The sequence below is a fragment of the Desmodus rotundus genome, chromosome 8 (genome assembly GCF_022682495.2).
Source record: "Desmodus rotundus isolate HL8 chromosome 8, HLdesRot8A.1, whole genome shotgun sequence".
Taxonomy (NCBI): domain Eukaryota; kingdom Metazoa; phylum Chordata; class Mammalia; order Chiroptera; family Phyllostomidae; genus Desmodus; species Desmodus rotundus.
This window is the reverse complement of record NC_071394.1, coordinates 3067394-3086003: the sequence shown is the minus strand read 5'-3', so window position 1 is coordinate 3086003 and position 18610 is coordinate 3067394. Positions and strand designations below refer to the sequence as shown.

At 55.0% G+C, this 18610-nt stretch overlaps 1 protein-coding gene across 1 annotated transcript in view; it reads right to left on the bottom strand.

Annotated features, from left to right (window-relative positions):
* FAM135B (family with sequence similarity 135 member B) overlaps nucleotides 1-18610 on the bottom strand; it is a 97325-nt gene that overhangs the window by 47741 nt on the left and 30974 nt on the right. Inside the window, exons 3-5 of the mRNA XM_053930452.1 lie at nucleotides 14537-14549; nucleotides 9157-9296; nucleotides 3111-3181 (exon numbers count right to left, since the gene is read on the bottom strand). Coding sequence (XP_053786427.1) covers nucleotides 3111-3181; nucleotides 9157-9296; nucleotides 14537-14549 — 224 coding nt within the window. The remainder of the gene's footprint in view (nucleotides 1-3110; nucleotides 3182-9156; nucleotides 9297-14536; nucleotides 14550-18610) is intronic.

Here is an 18610-nt window from a genome sequence, read left to right as displayed (position 1 = left end):
TCGCTGACGTGAACTGCCACCTGGACTTCCAAGGCACAACAGCATGGCGTGGTCCCCGAAGGCAGGAAGGGTTTCCTGCTGGGCAGGGCTGTGCAGGGACAGGGTGGGGCATGATGAGAGGGGGTGGGCTCCCCATCCCCGCGCCAGCCTGTGCCCCTAGGCCTTTGCAGAGCCACAGGTGCCGACGGGAGGCTAGACGAGAGCAGAGTCTCTCACCCCAGTGACATGGACGTTGGGGACAGAATAACACTGTCCGGGTGGGGGTGCCGTCCTGTGCCTTGCAGAACACTCAGCAGCATCCCTAGACTCCATCCACCCGCCAGGGTAACGACCGCAAGTGGCTGCACACATGGAGTATGTCCCCAGGGGTCTGGCTCATCGCCGCTCCCGAGGTGAGCCCCTCCTCCAAGGACACCTCGTGTCATACTCTTCTGTGTCATCCCCACGCAGACCTGCAAGCTCTGGAGCGGCTGTCTGCCTGGGTGACGTCTATACCCAGGATGCGCACCAGATGCATCCCCATCCTTCAGCCCTATTTATGAAAAAATATGGCATTTTTGATCCTGCCGCAGCCACTGTCTTCCTGTTCCTCCTAGCTAATCTGATTCTGCGTGGAGGCCTGCTCCGGTGGTTATCAAGTGCTCTTTGTTGTGGAGAGGAGACATCATGCAGCAGCCACAGAGAGGCTGATTTGGCAGCCACGCCCTTGGGCTGGGCAGAGACCACCTCCCTTCATCGTCCCAACAGACCCAGGAGGTGTGGGGTCTACAGTGACCCCACTTTACACATGAGGTGACTGAGGTCTAGGAAGGGACAAGGACTTGCCCATGGCTCAGGGCTGATGCGCACAGAGCCCAGGTGGCCGAACGGGACCCATTTTGTTTGGGTCCATCCCCTCTACACAGGCTCTCCATTAACTCCCGTTTCCACGGCAAGAAGGCCTGTTTCCCGTGTCTACTGCAATTTGTCACAAAGATGGCCTGGATGGCCCAGTGGGGCGGGATTTCTAGGCTGAGTTTGGGATCAGGGGCAGGCTTCTGGGAATGTCTACGTGGAGCAGTGGGTGTCTCTGAAGGAAGTGGGCATAAGATCGGGCAGGGGAGGGTCGATGAAATAAGTAAATGGGAGAAGCCCCAAAGGGTTCAGTGCCGACATGAGAACAGCATAGGCAGGGCTCTGCTTCTGAGTTTCCGGGTTAGGGACAGGCCACTGTCTTGAAGGGCTCTACGCTCCACTTGCTGCTAGAATGAGAACCCTGGGGGACAACGGGGGGAAGATGAGCTTTCTCAAGCACCCACCATCCCACCAAGGGGTAAACAGAAGTGATGGGGACAGCAGGTGGCCGGAGGGGCTGGGGGTCCACACAGGAGTGCGGACTCTGACGTTGCACCCAGACAGCCCGGCAGCACCACAGACAGAGGCTCCAACCCCAGAGCCTAGCAGTGACCATCTGCACAGCAGCAGACGTCTGTCCTCACTGGACACCACCATCTGCTCTCTGATGGCTCAGCAGTGGCCTACCTGCGGCTCAGGACCCACCTCAACTCTCCTCCTTACCGAAACTCCTGCAGCAACCAGACACATCTCAGGTACAGACAGCCCTTGAGAAGGGGGCGGGGGAAGTTCTGATGGAGAATCTGGACTTTGGGGGAATTGGGAGACTATTCCGCTAGCTCTAGCCCATGGGCCCCCAATTCCCCATTCCCCATGGGATAAGGTGACGTATTGCTGATGACATTATAGAGACCAGAGTTGAAGATTAATCCACAGAGTGGCCAGAGCATACTTTGATTCTGCCAGCAGAACGGATGGAAAGGGAGTGCCCCCCAGCATAGCCTTAGGCCTATTGAGAGGGGCCTTCAAGTGAGCTCACCCTGCGGGCCCTAGAAATGGGGACCTTGGGCCTGGGTGCCTGACTGATCCTGCAAACATCCTCAGGAGAGAACCTGAGAGTGGCTGCTGCATCAGCCAAAAGAAGACTGAGCCGCAGAGCAGGGGAGGGGACCCCACCGGCGGGTGGTGAGGGTTAAAGGGTCCAGGCTCACTTCCCAAGCGCCAGATGTGGGTTCTTTTGAGAAGAATCTTCTGAAAGAGCTTCCTGCACGGAGTGAACAAGCCAACCAGGGGAGGCCTCGCTGCATCACAGAACTTCAGGGCAGGCGCTGGAGGGCTGCCTGACGGTGCCATCTCCAAGGAATGGCTGTGAACACCACAAGCAGCGCCAAGGACACAGTGCCTCCCTCTGCACCGTGAGGAGAGGCCCATTTGCAAGTGAGCCTATCTGCTCCGACTCTGCGCCCCTGCAACCTCCCCGTCCTCGCTGTGCCTGGCCCACAGGGCCGCACTCCCCAGTGGGGAGAGAGGAGGGGCACACAGAGTCCTGCTGACCAGGGAATCCCCTCCTCAGACAAAGCCTGGGGCCGGGTGGGCGAAGCAAGGGGACAATGACAATGAAAAGAAGCTATGACCCGGGTGAGGGTTTAGAGATCTGGTCATACACTTGACCAGATTTTTCAATGCCTAAAAATAAGGATTATTTATGTATTATGCACCCCGCCCCGCCCCGAATCCTGGAGGGGCTCTGTGCTCTGCCAGTCGACCGAAGGGTGGAAGGAGGAGCCCACAGAAGAAGCACAGAGGAAGCAGGTCTGAAAAGAGGAGAGTCACCTCCTGCCTCTGCAACCAGACCGTCACACATGGACAGATTTTCAGTGTCAGGCGGCTGGGACTCAACAGCGGATATTTGTGCCCAGTCGTGGGATCCCAGCAGAACCTCCTTGGAGTCAGAGGGGGCCGTGCGTGAGGTCTGCCAGCTCAGAGAGGCCCGAACCTGAAAACCTAACGAACACCGCACTGGAAATGCGTGGAGGGGCCGGGCAGGAGGGTGTGCAGGTCCCTAGAGCTGGGAAGTCAGCGGTGTCCTGCACCTAAATGCAGGGTTTGGAGTGACCACGAAGGTGAGCTGAGCCCACGCTCCTGGGGAAGCTGTGGGTGTGGACAGGGCACAGCAGCTCATTCATCGGCACATTTCTGAGGACGCCCCAGGGGAGGGGGAGGGCTGGGGGGGAGGGGATGCTGTACCACAGTCCAAGGGTTTGGGGGACACTCACTGTTCTTCACTGTCCGTAAAGTGCAGGTCCACCTTGAGCTGAAAATCCACTTCGCTCAGTGCCTCTTCCACCTACGAGACAAGCAAAGTTCACGGGAAGTCAGGGGTCAAGGCTGGCCCAGGTGAAAAATTCAGCCAGTCTCTTTCCCAAAGTTCAGAATGGGAGTCTCACCACGAAGTTAACGATTCATGATTAAAACAGAATTTCCACGTATGCTCCATGGAATTCTGATCGAACAGGATGTCTGTGAGTATTACATGGAAAACAGGAAGGACTGATGTAGTCCAATTTGGGGAAAATCCAGCCTGCATAAAAACTCTAGTGAAACCATTTTTCTATGTGGCAGGGCTTCTGAGAACCTCCTTCTGCTAACAGATCTGATCTGGAGTCGCTTTGAGCAGGGTGCAGTGACCCAGCGCAGCCCCTGCGTGGGGACAGTGGGGCAGGGAACCCACTTGGTTAGCGACGGTGGTAACATCAGAGGTGTGGGCCCCTCTGCCCTCCCGCGCCCTCGCCTGCTCCCGCCGCTGTCCAGGGACGTGGAGAAGTGGGTGCTCGGGAAAGGCGAGTCATTCCCCAAGGCAGCTCAGTGTCCTAAGAAAGCCCATCCTTTGTCCTGAGAGCCACTCCATGTCACCATTTATTCTTAAAGACACTTCAGCGTTTCGTGTCCCATCCAGGGCTGCATCTATTATCAGCTTTCAAAAACAATCTGTTTTCATTAATTAGCACAGGAAGCTGTCTGTCTGTTGTACCTGCCAGGTTCTCATGTACCTTCAGTAGATGCCCACCCACCCACACAGGAAACACCGTCAGCCCCCCTCCCCAGAGGGAGCTGCTTGCTAAATACCAGAGCTCCCCGCAAAAACGCAAAAACGCAGGTCAGGGCTGCCCCTGGCTCCTCCCCCTCCCGGGCTGGGCAGAGCCCTTCTCCCCTGCAAGGGCAGAACCCTGGTTGGTGTGGTCTTGGCATTCAGTGCTTCCTGGTAAATTTGCTTGTTTCAGGTTATGACCCGGAAGCGTGTGAGTCCGGTTTCATCTGGAGACACAAGGTTTTTAGCCCGCATAAAGTTGCAAACGTTTAAGAATCAAACAATCTTACATTTCTATGACGGGTTTCAGCTTATGGGGAAAAAAAGGAGGAAGAGGGGGAGGAGCAGAGGGAGGAGAAAAACAACAACTCAACAACCCCCAGGCCGTTTCTTTTGCCCAGTGCCCCCAGTCAGCTGGTATCAGTAAGGGAGAGACTGGTCTTCATTCCTTCTGGGTCCCCAGCGCCAGGAATAGAGCCTGCCATATAGAAAATATTAATGGATCTTGAGGAATAAATAGAGCTCTTCTCCACCCCCACCCTTCTTGGGTTTGTTTCTGTGCCAGAATGTTCTCATCCACAGGGAAGGAAATCTCGCACCTAAAGGCCTCTTCGGAAAGCAGCTCCTGGATACGCGTAGCTCGGGCAGAGACATATGGGTGGAATTTATCTTTAGGTCCCTGGTGTTTTAAAATTTGTTGTAAAAGAAGCACTTAAGAGTTAACATTCTGCTGATCCAAGGGCTATGAATAACTTTGTCTCCTAGCTTTGTTTTGCATAATCAGGAAGCTCGCTTTGTACACACAGCCCAAGCCTGCAACCTCCTGCCGCCACTTCCTGGGGAGAGAGCCTGGCCAATCGCGCCCCCCACCCCCTTTGCAGCTCACTCACGGCTGAGCCAGATCCACTGTGCACTCCAGCTTCGTACTTGCCCGCCACGCCACTGGAACCGGGGGACGAGTCCTGGGCCCAGCCTGGCTATGACGTCACCGACGTCTCAAAAAATATTTCACTTCCAAGGGCTCCAGAATGAAGTCACTGGCTGCTCTAACCACCCATTTCATATTTGATTTTTGGCTTCCTGCCCCGCCCTCCAAACATGCCTGCTCATGTGTGCACACACATGCTCACACGTGCACACACACTCACATGCACACACATGCTCACACACTCACATGCACTGTACATGGGTCCTTCCGTCAGACTGCCTCATCTTGGTTAAAGACATACCTCCCTTCAAAGGCCATTTTTTTCCAGCATCTGGAAGCAGTTTTGCAGATAGTAGTGAAAATACCAATAGCTAGTATGTACAGAAGACTCACTATGTAGCAGGCATGAGCTCCCATGGTCTTATTTAATACGAATAAAACTATGAATTAAGAAGTATTATCTCCACTTTCCATCAAGGACATGGAGGCTGGGTGTGGTACAGCCACTCTCCCAAGCCCATCGCATTAGAAGTGACCTCTTCCCCTTCCTCCTGTGAGCGTCTGGTCAATAACAGCATCCCCCTCGCCTGGGCTGCCGGGAGGGATGCTCAGCACCTCTCCTGCAGGCCAGCGTGAGCAAACCGAGCTCTGGGCGTGTTTCCGCCACACTGACCCCGGGCTTTGCCCCTTTTTCTGTTTTCCTGTACTCTGGCTCATTCTATTGCTATTTTATGAGACTAGGTATCCTGTAAGCTTTCCCAGATCTTCCGGAGGATTACAGAGTGTTTAAAATAAAATACCCACCCTACCTCCACACCCCTGTTCCTCGCGACCATCATTAAAACATCCCATCTTATGCCTTAGGCTTCGATTGCTTCTGTCCTCAGTCACCTCTTGCACTAACTTACTGTGTCCTCACTGCATAGACTGACTCTTCATGGCTACATTTCCTGTAGCACATGGAACGGTAGGCTTGGCGTGTGGGCGGTGCCTAAATGTCTGTCCCTGATGATGGCTGTGTGCACGTGTGACCGTGAACTCTGGCCCTCCAGTTACGAGCGGTATTTTGGATGTTGTAAGCAGACAGATCATCACTGGATAGGAGCTAACAGGTCCATAGCAGACACACAGTTTTATGGGCGTATCCAATGAACTCTTGTTGTCACCGATTTGTATAGAGTGATTAAGTATAACATCGCTGCCGTGTGGATTACCCCAAACACAGGACTAAACCATTAGCTTGTAGAGACGAGTGAGTCCACCTACAGAAGAAAATGACACGTACTGTCCAGTCGATGCCCTGTTCCACTGCAGAACTCAGGCCCGTGACAGCCGGCCACGAGCCAAGCCTTGGTGTCGGGAAAATTAAGTAGAAAGGCTTTAACCTGTTGGGGCCGGAGCGAGACTCTGAGGCCATCAGGATGGAATAAGGGCCAAGGTGCCTGAGGAAGGCCCAAACCCAGCCTGCAGAGAGACTGACGACGGTGGCCCCTTAGAGAGAAAGTGCCCTTCTTACCACCATTCGGGGAAGCTGGGCTTGAGCACGCACCCTAACCTGAGCTCCTCAACACTCAGCCTCAGGGTGTCTTTTCCTAACCTTTCCCTTGACAAGCAGGGTCGGGGAAGGATGGCGAGGACTCCAAGTACAGTCCCTTAAAGGGAGGACTCACAGACCCTCTGTACTCCAAGGCTGCCTCACCACCCAGGCCGAGGGGTCGGGCAGGACTGGTGGTCAGAACTGGAGAGGGAGCTGCACGGCGTGGCCCCCACCGGAGGCCTCTGGTAGAAGGACACAGACAGTGGGGGGCTGGCGAGCACTGGACACCCACCTCTCTGGGGGGTGAGGGAAACCCTGATTTACAGCCCTGGCCATTCCGGGGGGTCCACTCTTCCATAGCAATTGGCTTCCACCTACTGCTGTGAAGTCACTGAACATGGAGTCGGAAAGAGGTGGGCATCTGCGGCTGTCTAGTGTCAGCAGGCCTCGGCACACTGATGGACGCAGACCAGTCAATGGCCTGGCCCTCCCAGAGCCCGGGCAGGGGATATGCCCCGTTCCCCTCTCTTCCTCCAATCACCTGCAGGACCTCTCACGGGCCAAGCCCAGATGGGACCCAAAAGGTAAGGATACAGCTGATGGGCGTGGGCAGGCAGCCTCCGGGGTCTAGAGCAGGTGGGGAAGGTACACAGGGGAGGGAGAGAGCAGTGTAAAGACCGGTAGCGCAGCTAATAGGGGTTCATTCTGATGGTTTGATCTGCACTAAGGAACAAGCACCCGCGGCCACTGTGAGGCATAAGGCAGACAGGGACCAGGCTGACAGGGCTCACCGGGGAGAGTCCTTTCTGTTTGCAAAGAAGAGCTTCCAAAGGCCCCCAAAAGAAGAAACTCCAAATTCAATTTTTCCTTTCCCAGCCAAGCCACCATCCACTCATTATTTGCTGAGACGCCCCAGTACAGGCGTATGGCAGACGGCAGGGATGCAAAGAGAGACAGGAGGCTCCAGCCCCAACAAGCCCATGGATGGGCGGGAGGGTGGCCACATTCTGAAATAAAAACCCGTGCTACTCACTGCAGCAGCTTCTGACAAAGCCACTGGCCGTCCAGCACCCGACAACATGCTCTGCACCACCTCCCACGGCCTTCAGTGCTCATCCGTGACCTCCAGGCCCACCTGTCTCTCCAGCCTCATCTCCTGCTCCGTTCCCTGCACCCAGTGGGCAGGCCACCTCAGCCCCACTGCTTCTCCTGGAGCCACCCACCTCCTTTCCACCTCAGGGCCTCTGTCCCTGCTGAGCCCCTCCAGAGAGGCCCTGCACCTGGGCTCTCAGCACGCCAGGCTCCTCCCCGGCACTCGGGTCTCAGCTTCATGGTGGTCTCTCTGGGAGGCCTCTCCTGTCTGTCACTTGTCCTCCGGGGAACAATCTCCATCCTTGTGGAGTCAGGTTGAAGCTGAGCTCTGTGCGATCTCATTCCTGGAGCATCTACCACGAGGCAGCGGCAGGCCCTGCAGAGCGGGCGGGCCAGGAAGCCTCTCCCGCAGGCCTCTACCAGGGGAGCGGACTCTTCCTCGTCACGCCCCTGGAAATTCATCTCATTGATGGGTGAGCTGAACACACAGCAGGGAAAAGGCCCAGGGACAGAGGTTCATGATTTATTTACCGGATTACAGTGGGATGTATTGATCTAACATTAACATAGAAGCCCCGAGACACCAGGGGTTTTTCTTGTTTGCTATTTTATCTTTAGCCCATCATAGGTGTGCTTAATGGGGGTTCAATAAACCTTTGCTGGAAGGATGCATTAATGAAGGAAGAATGAGTGAGAGCGCCTCACCTCCAGCCACACAGGGGCACGTGGTCACTACCCAGACCACAAAAGATGAGTACAAGCAGCCACAGAGATGACAGGAGGATGTCAGATGGCCAGGAGGTGTGCTTCTGCGCACCACTTGGGGACACCTCTGACGAGGTGTTCTCAGCCAGGAGCACACTTCCACCTCACTAAAGGAGGGTCCGGCGGGAAATTCGCTGCTGGAACATGGCAGCAGGGAGTGGAGGTAGGACCGGGAGCATGGCGGCAGTGGTCTTGACCTCAAACATTCCTCTGATGGGCGGGCGTTGATCTGATGGATGAGGCCTCTGTGGTCAAGCTCCCAGCAAACAGAATGAGGCTCCTGGGCCTCTGGGCCTTTTTACTCATGCCATTCCCTGCTGAGATGCCCTTGCTCTCTCTCTCTCTCTCTCTCTCTCTCTCTCTCTCTCTCTCTCGGTCTGCTGCACTTCTAGCATGTGCTTCTCAAAGCCAGCTGCTTGGAGAAACCACTGACCCCTCCCAGAGCCCACCGGTCCCTCCTCCGAGCACTGCTGCGCCCTCGGTTCGGGTGCACGCTGCCACACTGCCAACACTGCCTTTCCTGGTCGCTACCAACGCTTCGAGGGCAGGGGCCTGCTTGCTGCCTTCTTCAGGACCCCCTCACCCAGAGGCTGCACCCCCAGCCTGCACAAAGCAGATGCACACAGAGTGTGCCCGGACTGATGAACAAGGGGCAAAGGGAAAGTGAGAATGACAAAAGTCGGCAGGTTAGTCAAGGGAAACTTCCTGGAAGAGGAAATAAGCGAGTGTAGACACGGAAGGACGGGAGCACCAAAGTGAGCAAGTGCAGGCATGTGCTGCGATCGTGACTCCCCATCTGCTTCTGCAGACTCCACAGCACAGCAATAGCTTCAGTGACCATCCACCCCTCCATGGAGAAGAAAGGTGCAGGGAAGGGACAGCGCGTGGCTGCCGGTGGGCCCCACGACTCACCCGTTCGCCGTCCAAGAGCAGGTGAGCGCGGAAGACGGCGACGTCGCTCATGGGCACCTCCTCGTTCCTGTACAAGATCTGGAAGGCCCGGCTGTGCACAGTGCTCTCGTGGGCGCAGGCCGAGTGCAGGCTGCTGCCGTCTGCAAGACAAGAATCCGCGGGCGTCCATGAACCCCAGGACCATCCGGGGCCTGCTGCCCCCTCAGGCGTCTCTCCAGTTCAAGGAAAGAACGGCCCCAAACCACATTCCATGCCCAAAGGTTAAAACCACGGCAGAATGAGACCCCATCACATACTGATTTCTGTTCATTGAATGGGCTGGCATCTCAGAGAACCTGGCCCAGCCCCTTACAGGCCACATGACCTTGGCCAGATCACTTGCTACACTGTCGGCCATGCTAAGTTCCTTACCTGCTGATGTGTCCCCTCCTCCCTGAAGCCCTCCATGACCCTCTTCCCCAGAAACAATGAGGAAGCTGAGGACAGAAACTGCCCTTCATCTACAAGGACATCCTACTGCCCACAGAGTCGCCCTCTTCTGGAAGTGGCATTTGCACAATACGAAAAGCACTCTGTCTTGAGTTTTAGGTAAATGTGCTCATTCTAATTGCATTAGATACCAATTTTTTTTTAAGGGAACTTGTCCATCTCCATGTCCTCCTCTATGTTCCAGATCTACCCTAATCCCTCAAGACCGTTTCAAAGCTAGGTTGAACTTCTAGATGACACATCTAGCCGATGAGCTCGGGAGACCTTCCCTGCTGACCAGGGTCATCGTGGAGAGCGAGGGCAAATGCCTGCAAATCACCTAACACGTCCACTGCGCAGTCGGAAAAACACAGGACTGTTCTAAAATAACCAACGCTCATATTTACATAAAGCGATGATTACCTTCTAAAAACGATGACCACCTACTTGTACTTTACAGCTTCCTGAATGTTTTTGAAGGTGCTCCTGTCCTTAGTCCTGGCAGGAAGTGGCCGGGGTAAGTTTGACCACAAATGGAAAGACGCAGGTCCTGAGGAGAGGCGGGGCCCACCTGTTTGCTGTGCCACAAGGCAGCATGTGGACTCCTCCTCACGTGCATCTATGTAACACCCGAGAAAACGGTCTCCAGTAAATACAAAGTGAAATGAAAAGCACCCGCTGCTCAGCAGAAGGCTGGTACTCTGTAAAGCCCTACTGAAAAATGAAATGGCATGGCTACAAAGGAAGCCAAGAAAATAAGGAACATCCATCCAAACGGCCAAGGAAAAACTGCTCCAGTACCTTGTGTACTGTTCCCAGACAGCTTAGAGTCCCTTGGAAACAAGGACAAAATGTCCCTGTCACCTCCCAGTACACAATGACATCTAAACAAACACCTGCCTTGTAGCTGCAGAGTAAGAAGCAGAAACATGTAAAATCCCAGCTCATTTCCAAGGCTGCTCAGAGGTACCTGCTGTAACTGGAACTTCGTCATGAAGGACACGAAGTAACTGGCCTGATGCAGCCCATTTAAACCTGTTGGATTCAAAGTGACGTGGCCTTTAGGTAGCCGTGATCCCTGTGTGCAACTGCCTCTCCGTTTCTTATTTGCTGCGCCAGCCCTTTGTCTCTGTCAAGGTCTAGTTCATCCATCAGCCAGACTGACACCATGGCAGAGGACGGAAGGTCAGAGCAACACGAGGAGGAACAGCAGCACAACAGTCCAATCACTTGCCTTCTTGGGCAAGGGACATCACCCCGTGACAGCAGCTTTCCACGTGACAGATGGGCATGTCCACATGGACCTCCGTGGGGCCAGCGTAGGCATAAGAAGGAAAAAATAAATCGAGAGCCTAAGACCAGGCTCACACCAGGCACGTAATACACAGCAGAATGACTTTTTAACCGAGTTTAGACACAGGCCTGAGCCCTGTCGGTTGACTCCATGTGACTACATTTTCACTGGCCGCATGTCCACAGATTAAACTCCTCCGATCTGGAGCAGATTGGCAAACCAGGCCGCAGGACTCAGCAGTATTTGCAGAAGGCCATCCAACCCCACCGTGCCCCAGGATGCCCAGGACGAGGCATTACTTATACCCGATGGAACTTTCTGTGTCATTTTCTCATCACTGTTAAGTAGGACATAAAACAGGTGTCTTCTTACAGAAGGAGGCTCGCTGATCACAAGGAGCCTGGTGGGATGGTGGGACGGTGGGCACCACGGAGACAGCGCCTGCCTGCTTTGTTCCTGCCAGAACCCTCCCTTCTTAAATGACAGCCCGCTCTTGGATGCCATGCCCTTTATCCTGCCCACGCCCCGCGCCCTGACATTGGGAAGGAAGCGCTACTTTCTTCTCCTGGGCAGGTCGCTCCCTGGGATGTCTTGTGCCGGCTCTCCTGCTCGTTTTGCTGAGCCTTGCTTGGCAGACAGAGGGCACCAGGTACCTACTGTGCTGCTCCCCCTCCTGGTACACCCAGGCCCTTGGGCACCCAGAGGCGCAGGAAGTGCATGCTCTCTGAGCCCTGGAACAGCTTGCTCATACTGTGGGGTGCTACACCTTTCTAGCTGTCGGATAAGAGCCGCTTTTTATTTGTTGTTTGCAGGCCAGATGTCCAGTGGGAAGGGGAAGACTGTGGACTTCTGAAACGTCTGTCTTCTTGGGTCAGGGTTGGTGCCACGCGCACGTGTCTGAAGGCGGGGTTGGAACTTTGAGGGGAAAGACAGGTGGAAAGGAGGTGAGGGCTGGAGGAGAGGGGGCAGAAAGGAAGAGGAGGGGGTGGTTAGAGGGAAGAGAGCAAGGCAGAGGAGGAAGAGAGACTAGTCAAGGGTCCCACCCCACCGTCCAAGAATCCACTTGACACGGCTTCATCTGGAATTCCAGGCCAGAAGGCAAGGGGAAAGCCTTTTGGTTCCCACATTTCTTTTCCCAGTAAAACGTGTACTATCCATACTTTGCGTATCTATGTACCTCTAAGTGTTTATAGCTCGAACGCTGACCTTTCCTTGGCTGAGCACCTTCCCCATCCCTCGCAGTCTCTGTGATTGCAAAGTTTCCGTGCTGTTCATGCGGCATGGACTCTGCCCAGAGTCCAAGCCCACAGCACTCCCCTGGGCCCAAACGGCGGCCCGAGTCCTCTCCTGTTCTGAGAGCACGACTGTGTACAGAGGGGCTCCCCACAGATTCAGGTTTGTGCTAAACAGTCAAAATGCTGGGAGAGCCCCTCCAATCCCCAGGTCTGAGGACAGCCGGGTGCGTCTGGGGTGGGACCAAAGCAGATGCCGGAAAGCTACCACTGGACTTCTTCCAGCCCAGGCCTCGTTCACAGGGGAGAACCCTCCAGCACACGGGCGCTCATGGTACTGGAAAAGCCAAGTTGGATTCTAAGCAACTCAAGGTCAAGACCTTGGCTTTCTTATGGTTTAGAACAGGACCTCCCTCTGTAAGGCAAGCGTACATTCTAGACTTGCCCCCTCCCCCTCCACTTTCACACTCTGTGGCCTTGGACGGGCCATTAAATCTGAGCTTAAATGAGGAAGAGTCACACCCCGCCTACTCTTCATAACAAACTCGAGGCTCCAATGACGTGAGGAGCCAAGAAGGGCGTGCTTAGCTGTACAATTCTTCAAAACCGGAGCGCATTTCCTGCGGAGCTGAAGATGGCAATGGCAGGGATTCCTTACACCAGGCAGTCTTCTGCCTATGTCTAGGAACAAGACAACAGAAAGGCCCCTTGACGCTGAGCTTTATTGTTTTGTTCTAACCATGTCGGAGAGCAGGCAGAAGAGAAAGCCACCTCGAAGTGGGTGTTCCCTGTTTCCCCAGGAAATGGCTGGTGGGATTCCTCCTAACGTGGGGGTGTTTTCCAACTGGCAGGGCCAGCGGACACAGCACCAGGGTGAGGAGCTAGAACCTTCTGCGACTCCAAGAAAGCTGCTGCTTCTCCTGGAGACACTGCCCCGACAGCACTAGTGGGACGACGGGCATGGGGAGAAAGGAGACTCCTGGGAGAGAAGGGGACACCATCCTGGTGACTTTGTCTGGAGTCTGGAGGTTGGGGAGACCTGTTGGACGGGGACAGGCTTGTCCCACCAATGAGGTGTCAGTGTACTGTGTGCATCGGGCATGGGCAGCTGTTTCCAGGAACAACGGTGCCCTAACAGAGGCTGGGGCCCCAGATGGTGCCTCTGGATGCTCACCATGGCCCAAGGGTTCAGGGGTCAGAGGCTGGTTGGGCGACACCATGGCCTGCACAGTGTCATCTGGCACAAAGCTTGAGCTTTGAAGAGCAATGGTGGAGAATGTGGACGCTGCCTAAAGAGGTAAGACCCGGGCGCCCAAGGCCCAGCAGACCCCGGGTCCTGCAGGGAGTTCACCATGGAGGGCACGGTAGTCCCCTGACTGTCGGGCACATGTCCCCAGGCCCCCAGTGGCTGCCTGAAACCCCAGGTAGTCCCTAACCCTACACAGGGTGGGAAAGAGGAGGATTACAGTTGTTCGTATGGAAAAAGACGTGCAGGTTAGGCTGTTACTACAATGGCTTTATTAACTGAAAAGCGTGTCGCAGTGTACCTGTAAACCCACTGTTGCCCACACCTGTATAAACTGTTTTTTCTTATTAAAAAGTTTAATGTATAAATTAGTCATAGTAAGGGATTAACAACAACTACTAATGATAAAATGGAACAATAATAACAATGCACTCTAATAAAAGTTACATGATTGTGGCATATTTTTCTCACCTAAGGATATGTTTATTGATTTGAGAGAGACAGAGAGAGAGAGAGAGCGCGCGAAACATCAATTGGTTGCTTCCCATATGTGCCCAGACCTGGGATCGAACCCGCAACTCAGGAATGCACCCTGATGGGGAATCGAACCTGCAACCTTTCGATTACGGCGTGACGCTCCAACCCGCTGAGCCGCCTGGCGGGGGCCGACTTCGGCATCTTTAAGGATAACCAGGGTGACCGAACACAGGCCCTGCAGTGCTGCCACAGTCCATCTGACAGCCCAGACACAGCCAAGTGACTGGGGCAGACGTGCGGGACAGAGGGATGACTCACGTCCCAGGCACGATGGTGACGTTTCAATGTGCTGTTCCGAACAGGGGACTATTGAAAATTTATGAACTGTCTATTTCTGGAGTTCCCCATTTAACAGTTTGGACCGTGGTGGCCTGCAGGTAAAGGAAAGCACAGAACGTGGAACTGTAGATAAGGGACTCCAGAGAACCCCCTTCAACAGGGACTCCTGACTCACGGCAGGGGCGACCAGACCCCGTCCCACTCCCCCCCGTGCTGGCGTTTGGAGGGGCCCATTTCCCTGGGGAACCTCGGAGCTGTCGGGTGCTGTGCGGTGGCAAAGCGGGTTGGCACCTCTGCCCCCGGGGCATTTAGGCCCACGAGCACCTGCGTGGAGCATCTGGAAGGATGCGAATGTGCCTGTACCTTCAGTTTCTGAAGCACATCATGTGGGTGACACATCAGCAAGGGCTGCACTTTACTTGTCATTTTTATTGTCTTTTGAAAGAATATCCAACGTTCTGAGTGCTTTCAACTTCAAGTGCGCTGCCGTACACGGAATGTTAAATGGCTTCCATGCACATGGATGGTTTATGCCTCGTCCACAACCCCACATTAGTATGTTTCTACGATTTATGCCATAAAAGACAGTTATCCGTTTATTAAATTCTTATTACCACCTTGTACTTCAGGTCCCGGGCAAAACCCTGGGACTCAGCAATGAACAATCAGAGGGATCCCTGCAGGGGGGTAGTCCCCCACACCTGTCCCTGGACTGGTCCCCCTGCTGTCTGTCCCCACAGGTGTCTCCTTGTGTGGACAAACCCCTCATCCCTCCAAATACAGTGCATCACTGGCGACACCCTGGGCAGCCCGTTTAACTATTTTAACCGAGCTGGCAGCTTACGCACCACGAGCTGGGTTTGTCTGTGACATGGAATTCGTACCAAATGGCTTCACCCATTCCTCCCATCCAAGTACTAACCAGGCCCCACCCTGCTTAGCTTCCGAGACCAGACGACATCGGGCACATGCAGGGTGGTAACGCCGTGGATGGGTTTGCTCACTTCTAATTGCTCCACAGAAACTAGCCTGAGTCCCAGTACTTCCCATTCTTTCTCACATGGGGGTGAGAGCCTTTATTTCACTCACGAGGAGACTCAGGATCCGCCGAGGTTAAGTGCAGCTTCAGCGCCCAACACGGTCTAGGGGAAGATCGAACAGCGACTTCAAACCTTGGGGCTTTTCCTTCACTCTTTCATCCCTTAGTCTGTGTGTTCACTCGTTTATCATGTCACTAAACAACTGTACAGGCAGCGTGTCAGACACACTGCCAGTCCCTGGTGGTGACACAGCAATGACAAGGGGCACCCCTCCATATGCAGCCTGGTGTTTCCCAACTCGGTCCTCTTCAGCTCGCTCACGACGCCGTCACTTCTGCTTCCCAGAAAAAGACTCTCCGTCCTGGAATGATGGCTCAGCTGGTTCACGGTCACTCAGATTTCACTCAGTCAACCCATTCACGAAGTACTAATGAGTGGGGAGGGCTTGGGGACATTTCCCAACGTGAGTGGTAACCGGAGTATTCAAGAGTCTGACTCCTCACCTACGCTGCAAGAAAACTCAAGCTACAGAGCAGACCTCGGCCGGGTAGAAATCCCTGTTCCCTGAAGTCAAACCAGAGAACGCAGGCCAAAGTGCCACTTAACCCACTCAAAATGACAAGGCCTGATGTTGCGATTTACTAGCAAGCGCCCACCCATCAACACCGAGTGGGCTTAATTAGTTAATTATAAACCAGCGTGATGGGCCCATTAAGTGAGCCCAGCAAGGCCGTCACTTGAGAACACTGAGTTAGCCAATGTCGTGTGTTGCTCTGTAATCTCAGAAGGAAGAGGCCACCTCTCACGGACTCATCTGCAGGCGGCGCACCTGCCAGGCTCCCTTGGGTCCCAGCCGCGCAGCCCTCTCAGGTGTCCCGACTGCAGAGTGCAGTGTATTCTTCATACCTCATGGTTTTGTAAGAACTAGGGCTGCGTTTGAGTTAAAGACAGGAGCTGGCTGTCGGCTCTGCCGTCGGTACACTGTGCACCTGGGAATGGGAACGTATCCAAGCTGAGCCTCAGTTGGCTCACCTGTGAAGTGGGGATGGGCAAAAATACCTGGTCAAGGACTGGGAAGGAGATGATTGCAGAGCACCCAGCACAGGGTCTGATATTTGACAGGTGCTCAGGGAAACCCCGGTGGATGACTATGCTGCTGGGTGGGGGGGTCCGCAGTGGGACTGTGCAAAATGAGCCACGACAGAACGCTGCCTGCTGCCTGAGAACTCTCGGGACACTGGGACAGGAACCCTGTCGCCCCGCAGTGCTGGTGTGGCCCAGGGCTGCGGGTGCCACCTGAAAAGACAGAACATAGGGCACCTCCCTGCCTGCTCCTGGGAGACTTGGGCTGAGATTTGAACTCGACTGGCCTCGGTCCCTTATTAGGCAAAAATGTCAACAACAGCAGGACTCCGCACCCCCTCACCTGCTAATGGAAAGTAGGTTCCCGCTCCCCTCGTTCCTTGGGATGGCTGCCCCCAGCCTCCTGCGTCTCCAGGTTGTAAGCCTGCGCACTGGTCTGGGCCCCAGGTCTTTGCTCCCTGGCAGGCGTTTCTCTCTCCCTAGGGACCCTAGCCCATCCCAAGGCTCCCTGGACCGCTTTTACACTGAGAACTTGAGAGTGGATGACGCCAGTCCACCTCCTGAGTGTGCGTGATGTCGACAGAACCTTCCGTCAACTTTCCGGAATGTGTTCCTCCTGAGATCTCTTACCCAGCACGGTAAGATACTTCCCGGTCAATGCTGGTTCTCCTTCCCTCTCACCCCTCAGTCATCTGCAGATGCTGAGAGTTACACTCCACACGTGGTTCTAATGAATCCCTGCTGTGCCCTTTAATGGTTTTGTCTCAGCGTTGACCCCTGGAGACTTTATTTTCGGCTCCTGCTGTGACCATTCTTTAGTCTATCACTAGACAATATAAAGCAGGCGTCATCAACCCCCTCCCCAACACAGAGAAGAAAACTCCAGTTCTTTACTGTGGTGTGACTGGCCCATGCGATCAGTGTGGAAGCCACAGTCAAGGTGACAGCTTAACACGAGCTGGCCCTCGTGCGGTGTCCAGGCCGGGCAAACAGTGACCAAACGCACAGCCGACCGCCACTCCCAGTGAGCCAGTCCGCGGTCTTGGCAGCAGTGGTCAGCCAACACCGTGCGTGCGAACTGGGCCTGGGCTCGGGCAGCTAGCCCGCGGAGGCGGCTGTTTCCTGCCGGACCCTCACACGGACGGGGCCTCCACACCACCCGCGCCCCTTTGCCAACAGCCTGCACTAAGTATGCCGAAGCGCACAGCGCAGGGCCTGCTGAGAGGGGACAAGCAAGGCTCCCTCTTCCCACCCTGAACCCCATTCTGCCTGGGAGTCATTAGGAGACACAGCCAGCGTGAGGCGAAGAGCCCTGTTTATGTGATTCGGACTTTCCTGGGCCACCTGCTTCAGTCGTATGCTTCCTGAGAGCTAAGTGTAGTCAAAGTTTTGGCTAAGCAAACATTTGTTATAGCAGCAGCCTCCCCTCCCAGTCATGGCCCCAGTGTGTTCCATGCAGCGCAGAGCCGTTCTCCAGCCCATGGTGACCTTGGCCTTAGTGGGAGACTTGGTACAAAAATAGTACAGAGCCTGAGAGTCACTGCCGAGACCAGGTGGCCACTCTGTGTCTGTCTTTATAGAGATGGAAGTGCCCTCTGGGGGCCAGTCCCACTGCCCCGGAATGAGCCACACTGACCAGTCCAGGAAGATCGGCAGCCTCAACACCCCCTAGGGGCTGCAACCCCCTGCCCCCCACAACACAGAGCCCTGATGGAGTGGAACTCCCCATTCAGAAAGTTTTCTCAGCTGCACCCTCTCTGCCTGTGCCTCACCTGCGCCTGTTGGACTCACCCTGTCCACTGGGGCGTACACCTGGGTCAGCCCTGCAGTCAAGAAAGGGGGTGGGATAGTCCACATGGGTTAGCCCGGGAACCAACGAATCAGAACGCATGCCAGGCACAGTGATGGAAAGCATCCCATAGGCCACCTGCTGACTTATGGGCCCTAGGGAACAAGAGGGCCTGGGGGCGGGGCCAGGCTAACTGGCCAGTGTGGGGGAGGCTTGGAAAGGTCTGAGCAGTAGCTGCTATTTCAGCTGCTCACAGCAGATGCCTTGTGTGAGTGGAAGTAAACACAGCGCCCCCACACCATGTGCAGGTCAGCCAGCTGGTCTTCCTGAGACCTGGCCCTGTGGCCAGGCTGGGTGTCCTTTCTTCAGCCAGAGTGACCTGAGCTCTTGTCCTCCAGGACTCAAGAGAGCCGTGCAGCTGACACTTCCTCCTGCCCTTCCTCAGCTCCATTCCCTTCTGCTGCACATCTGTGCCAAACGCCCCAG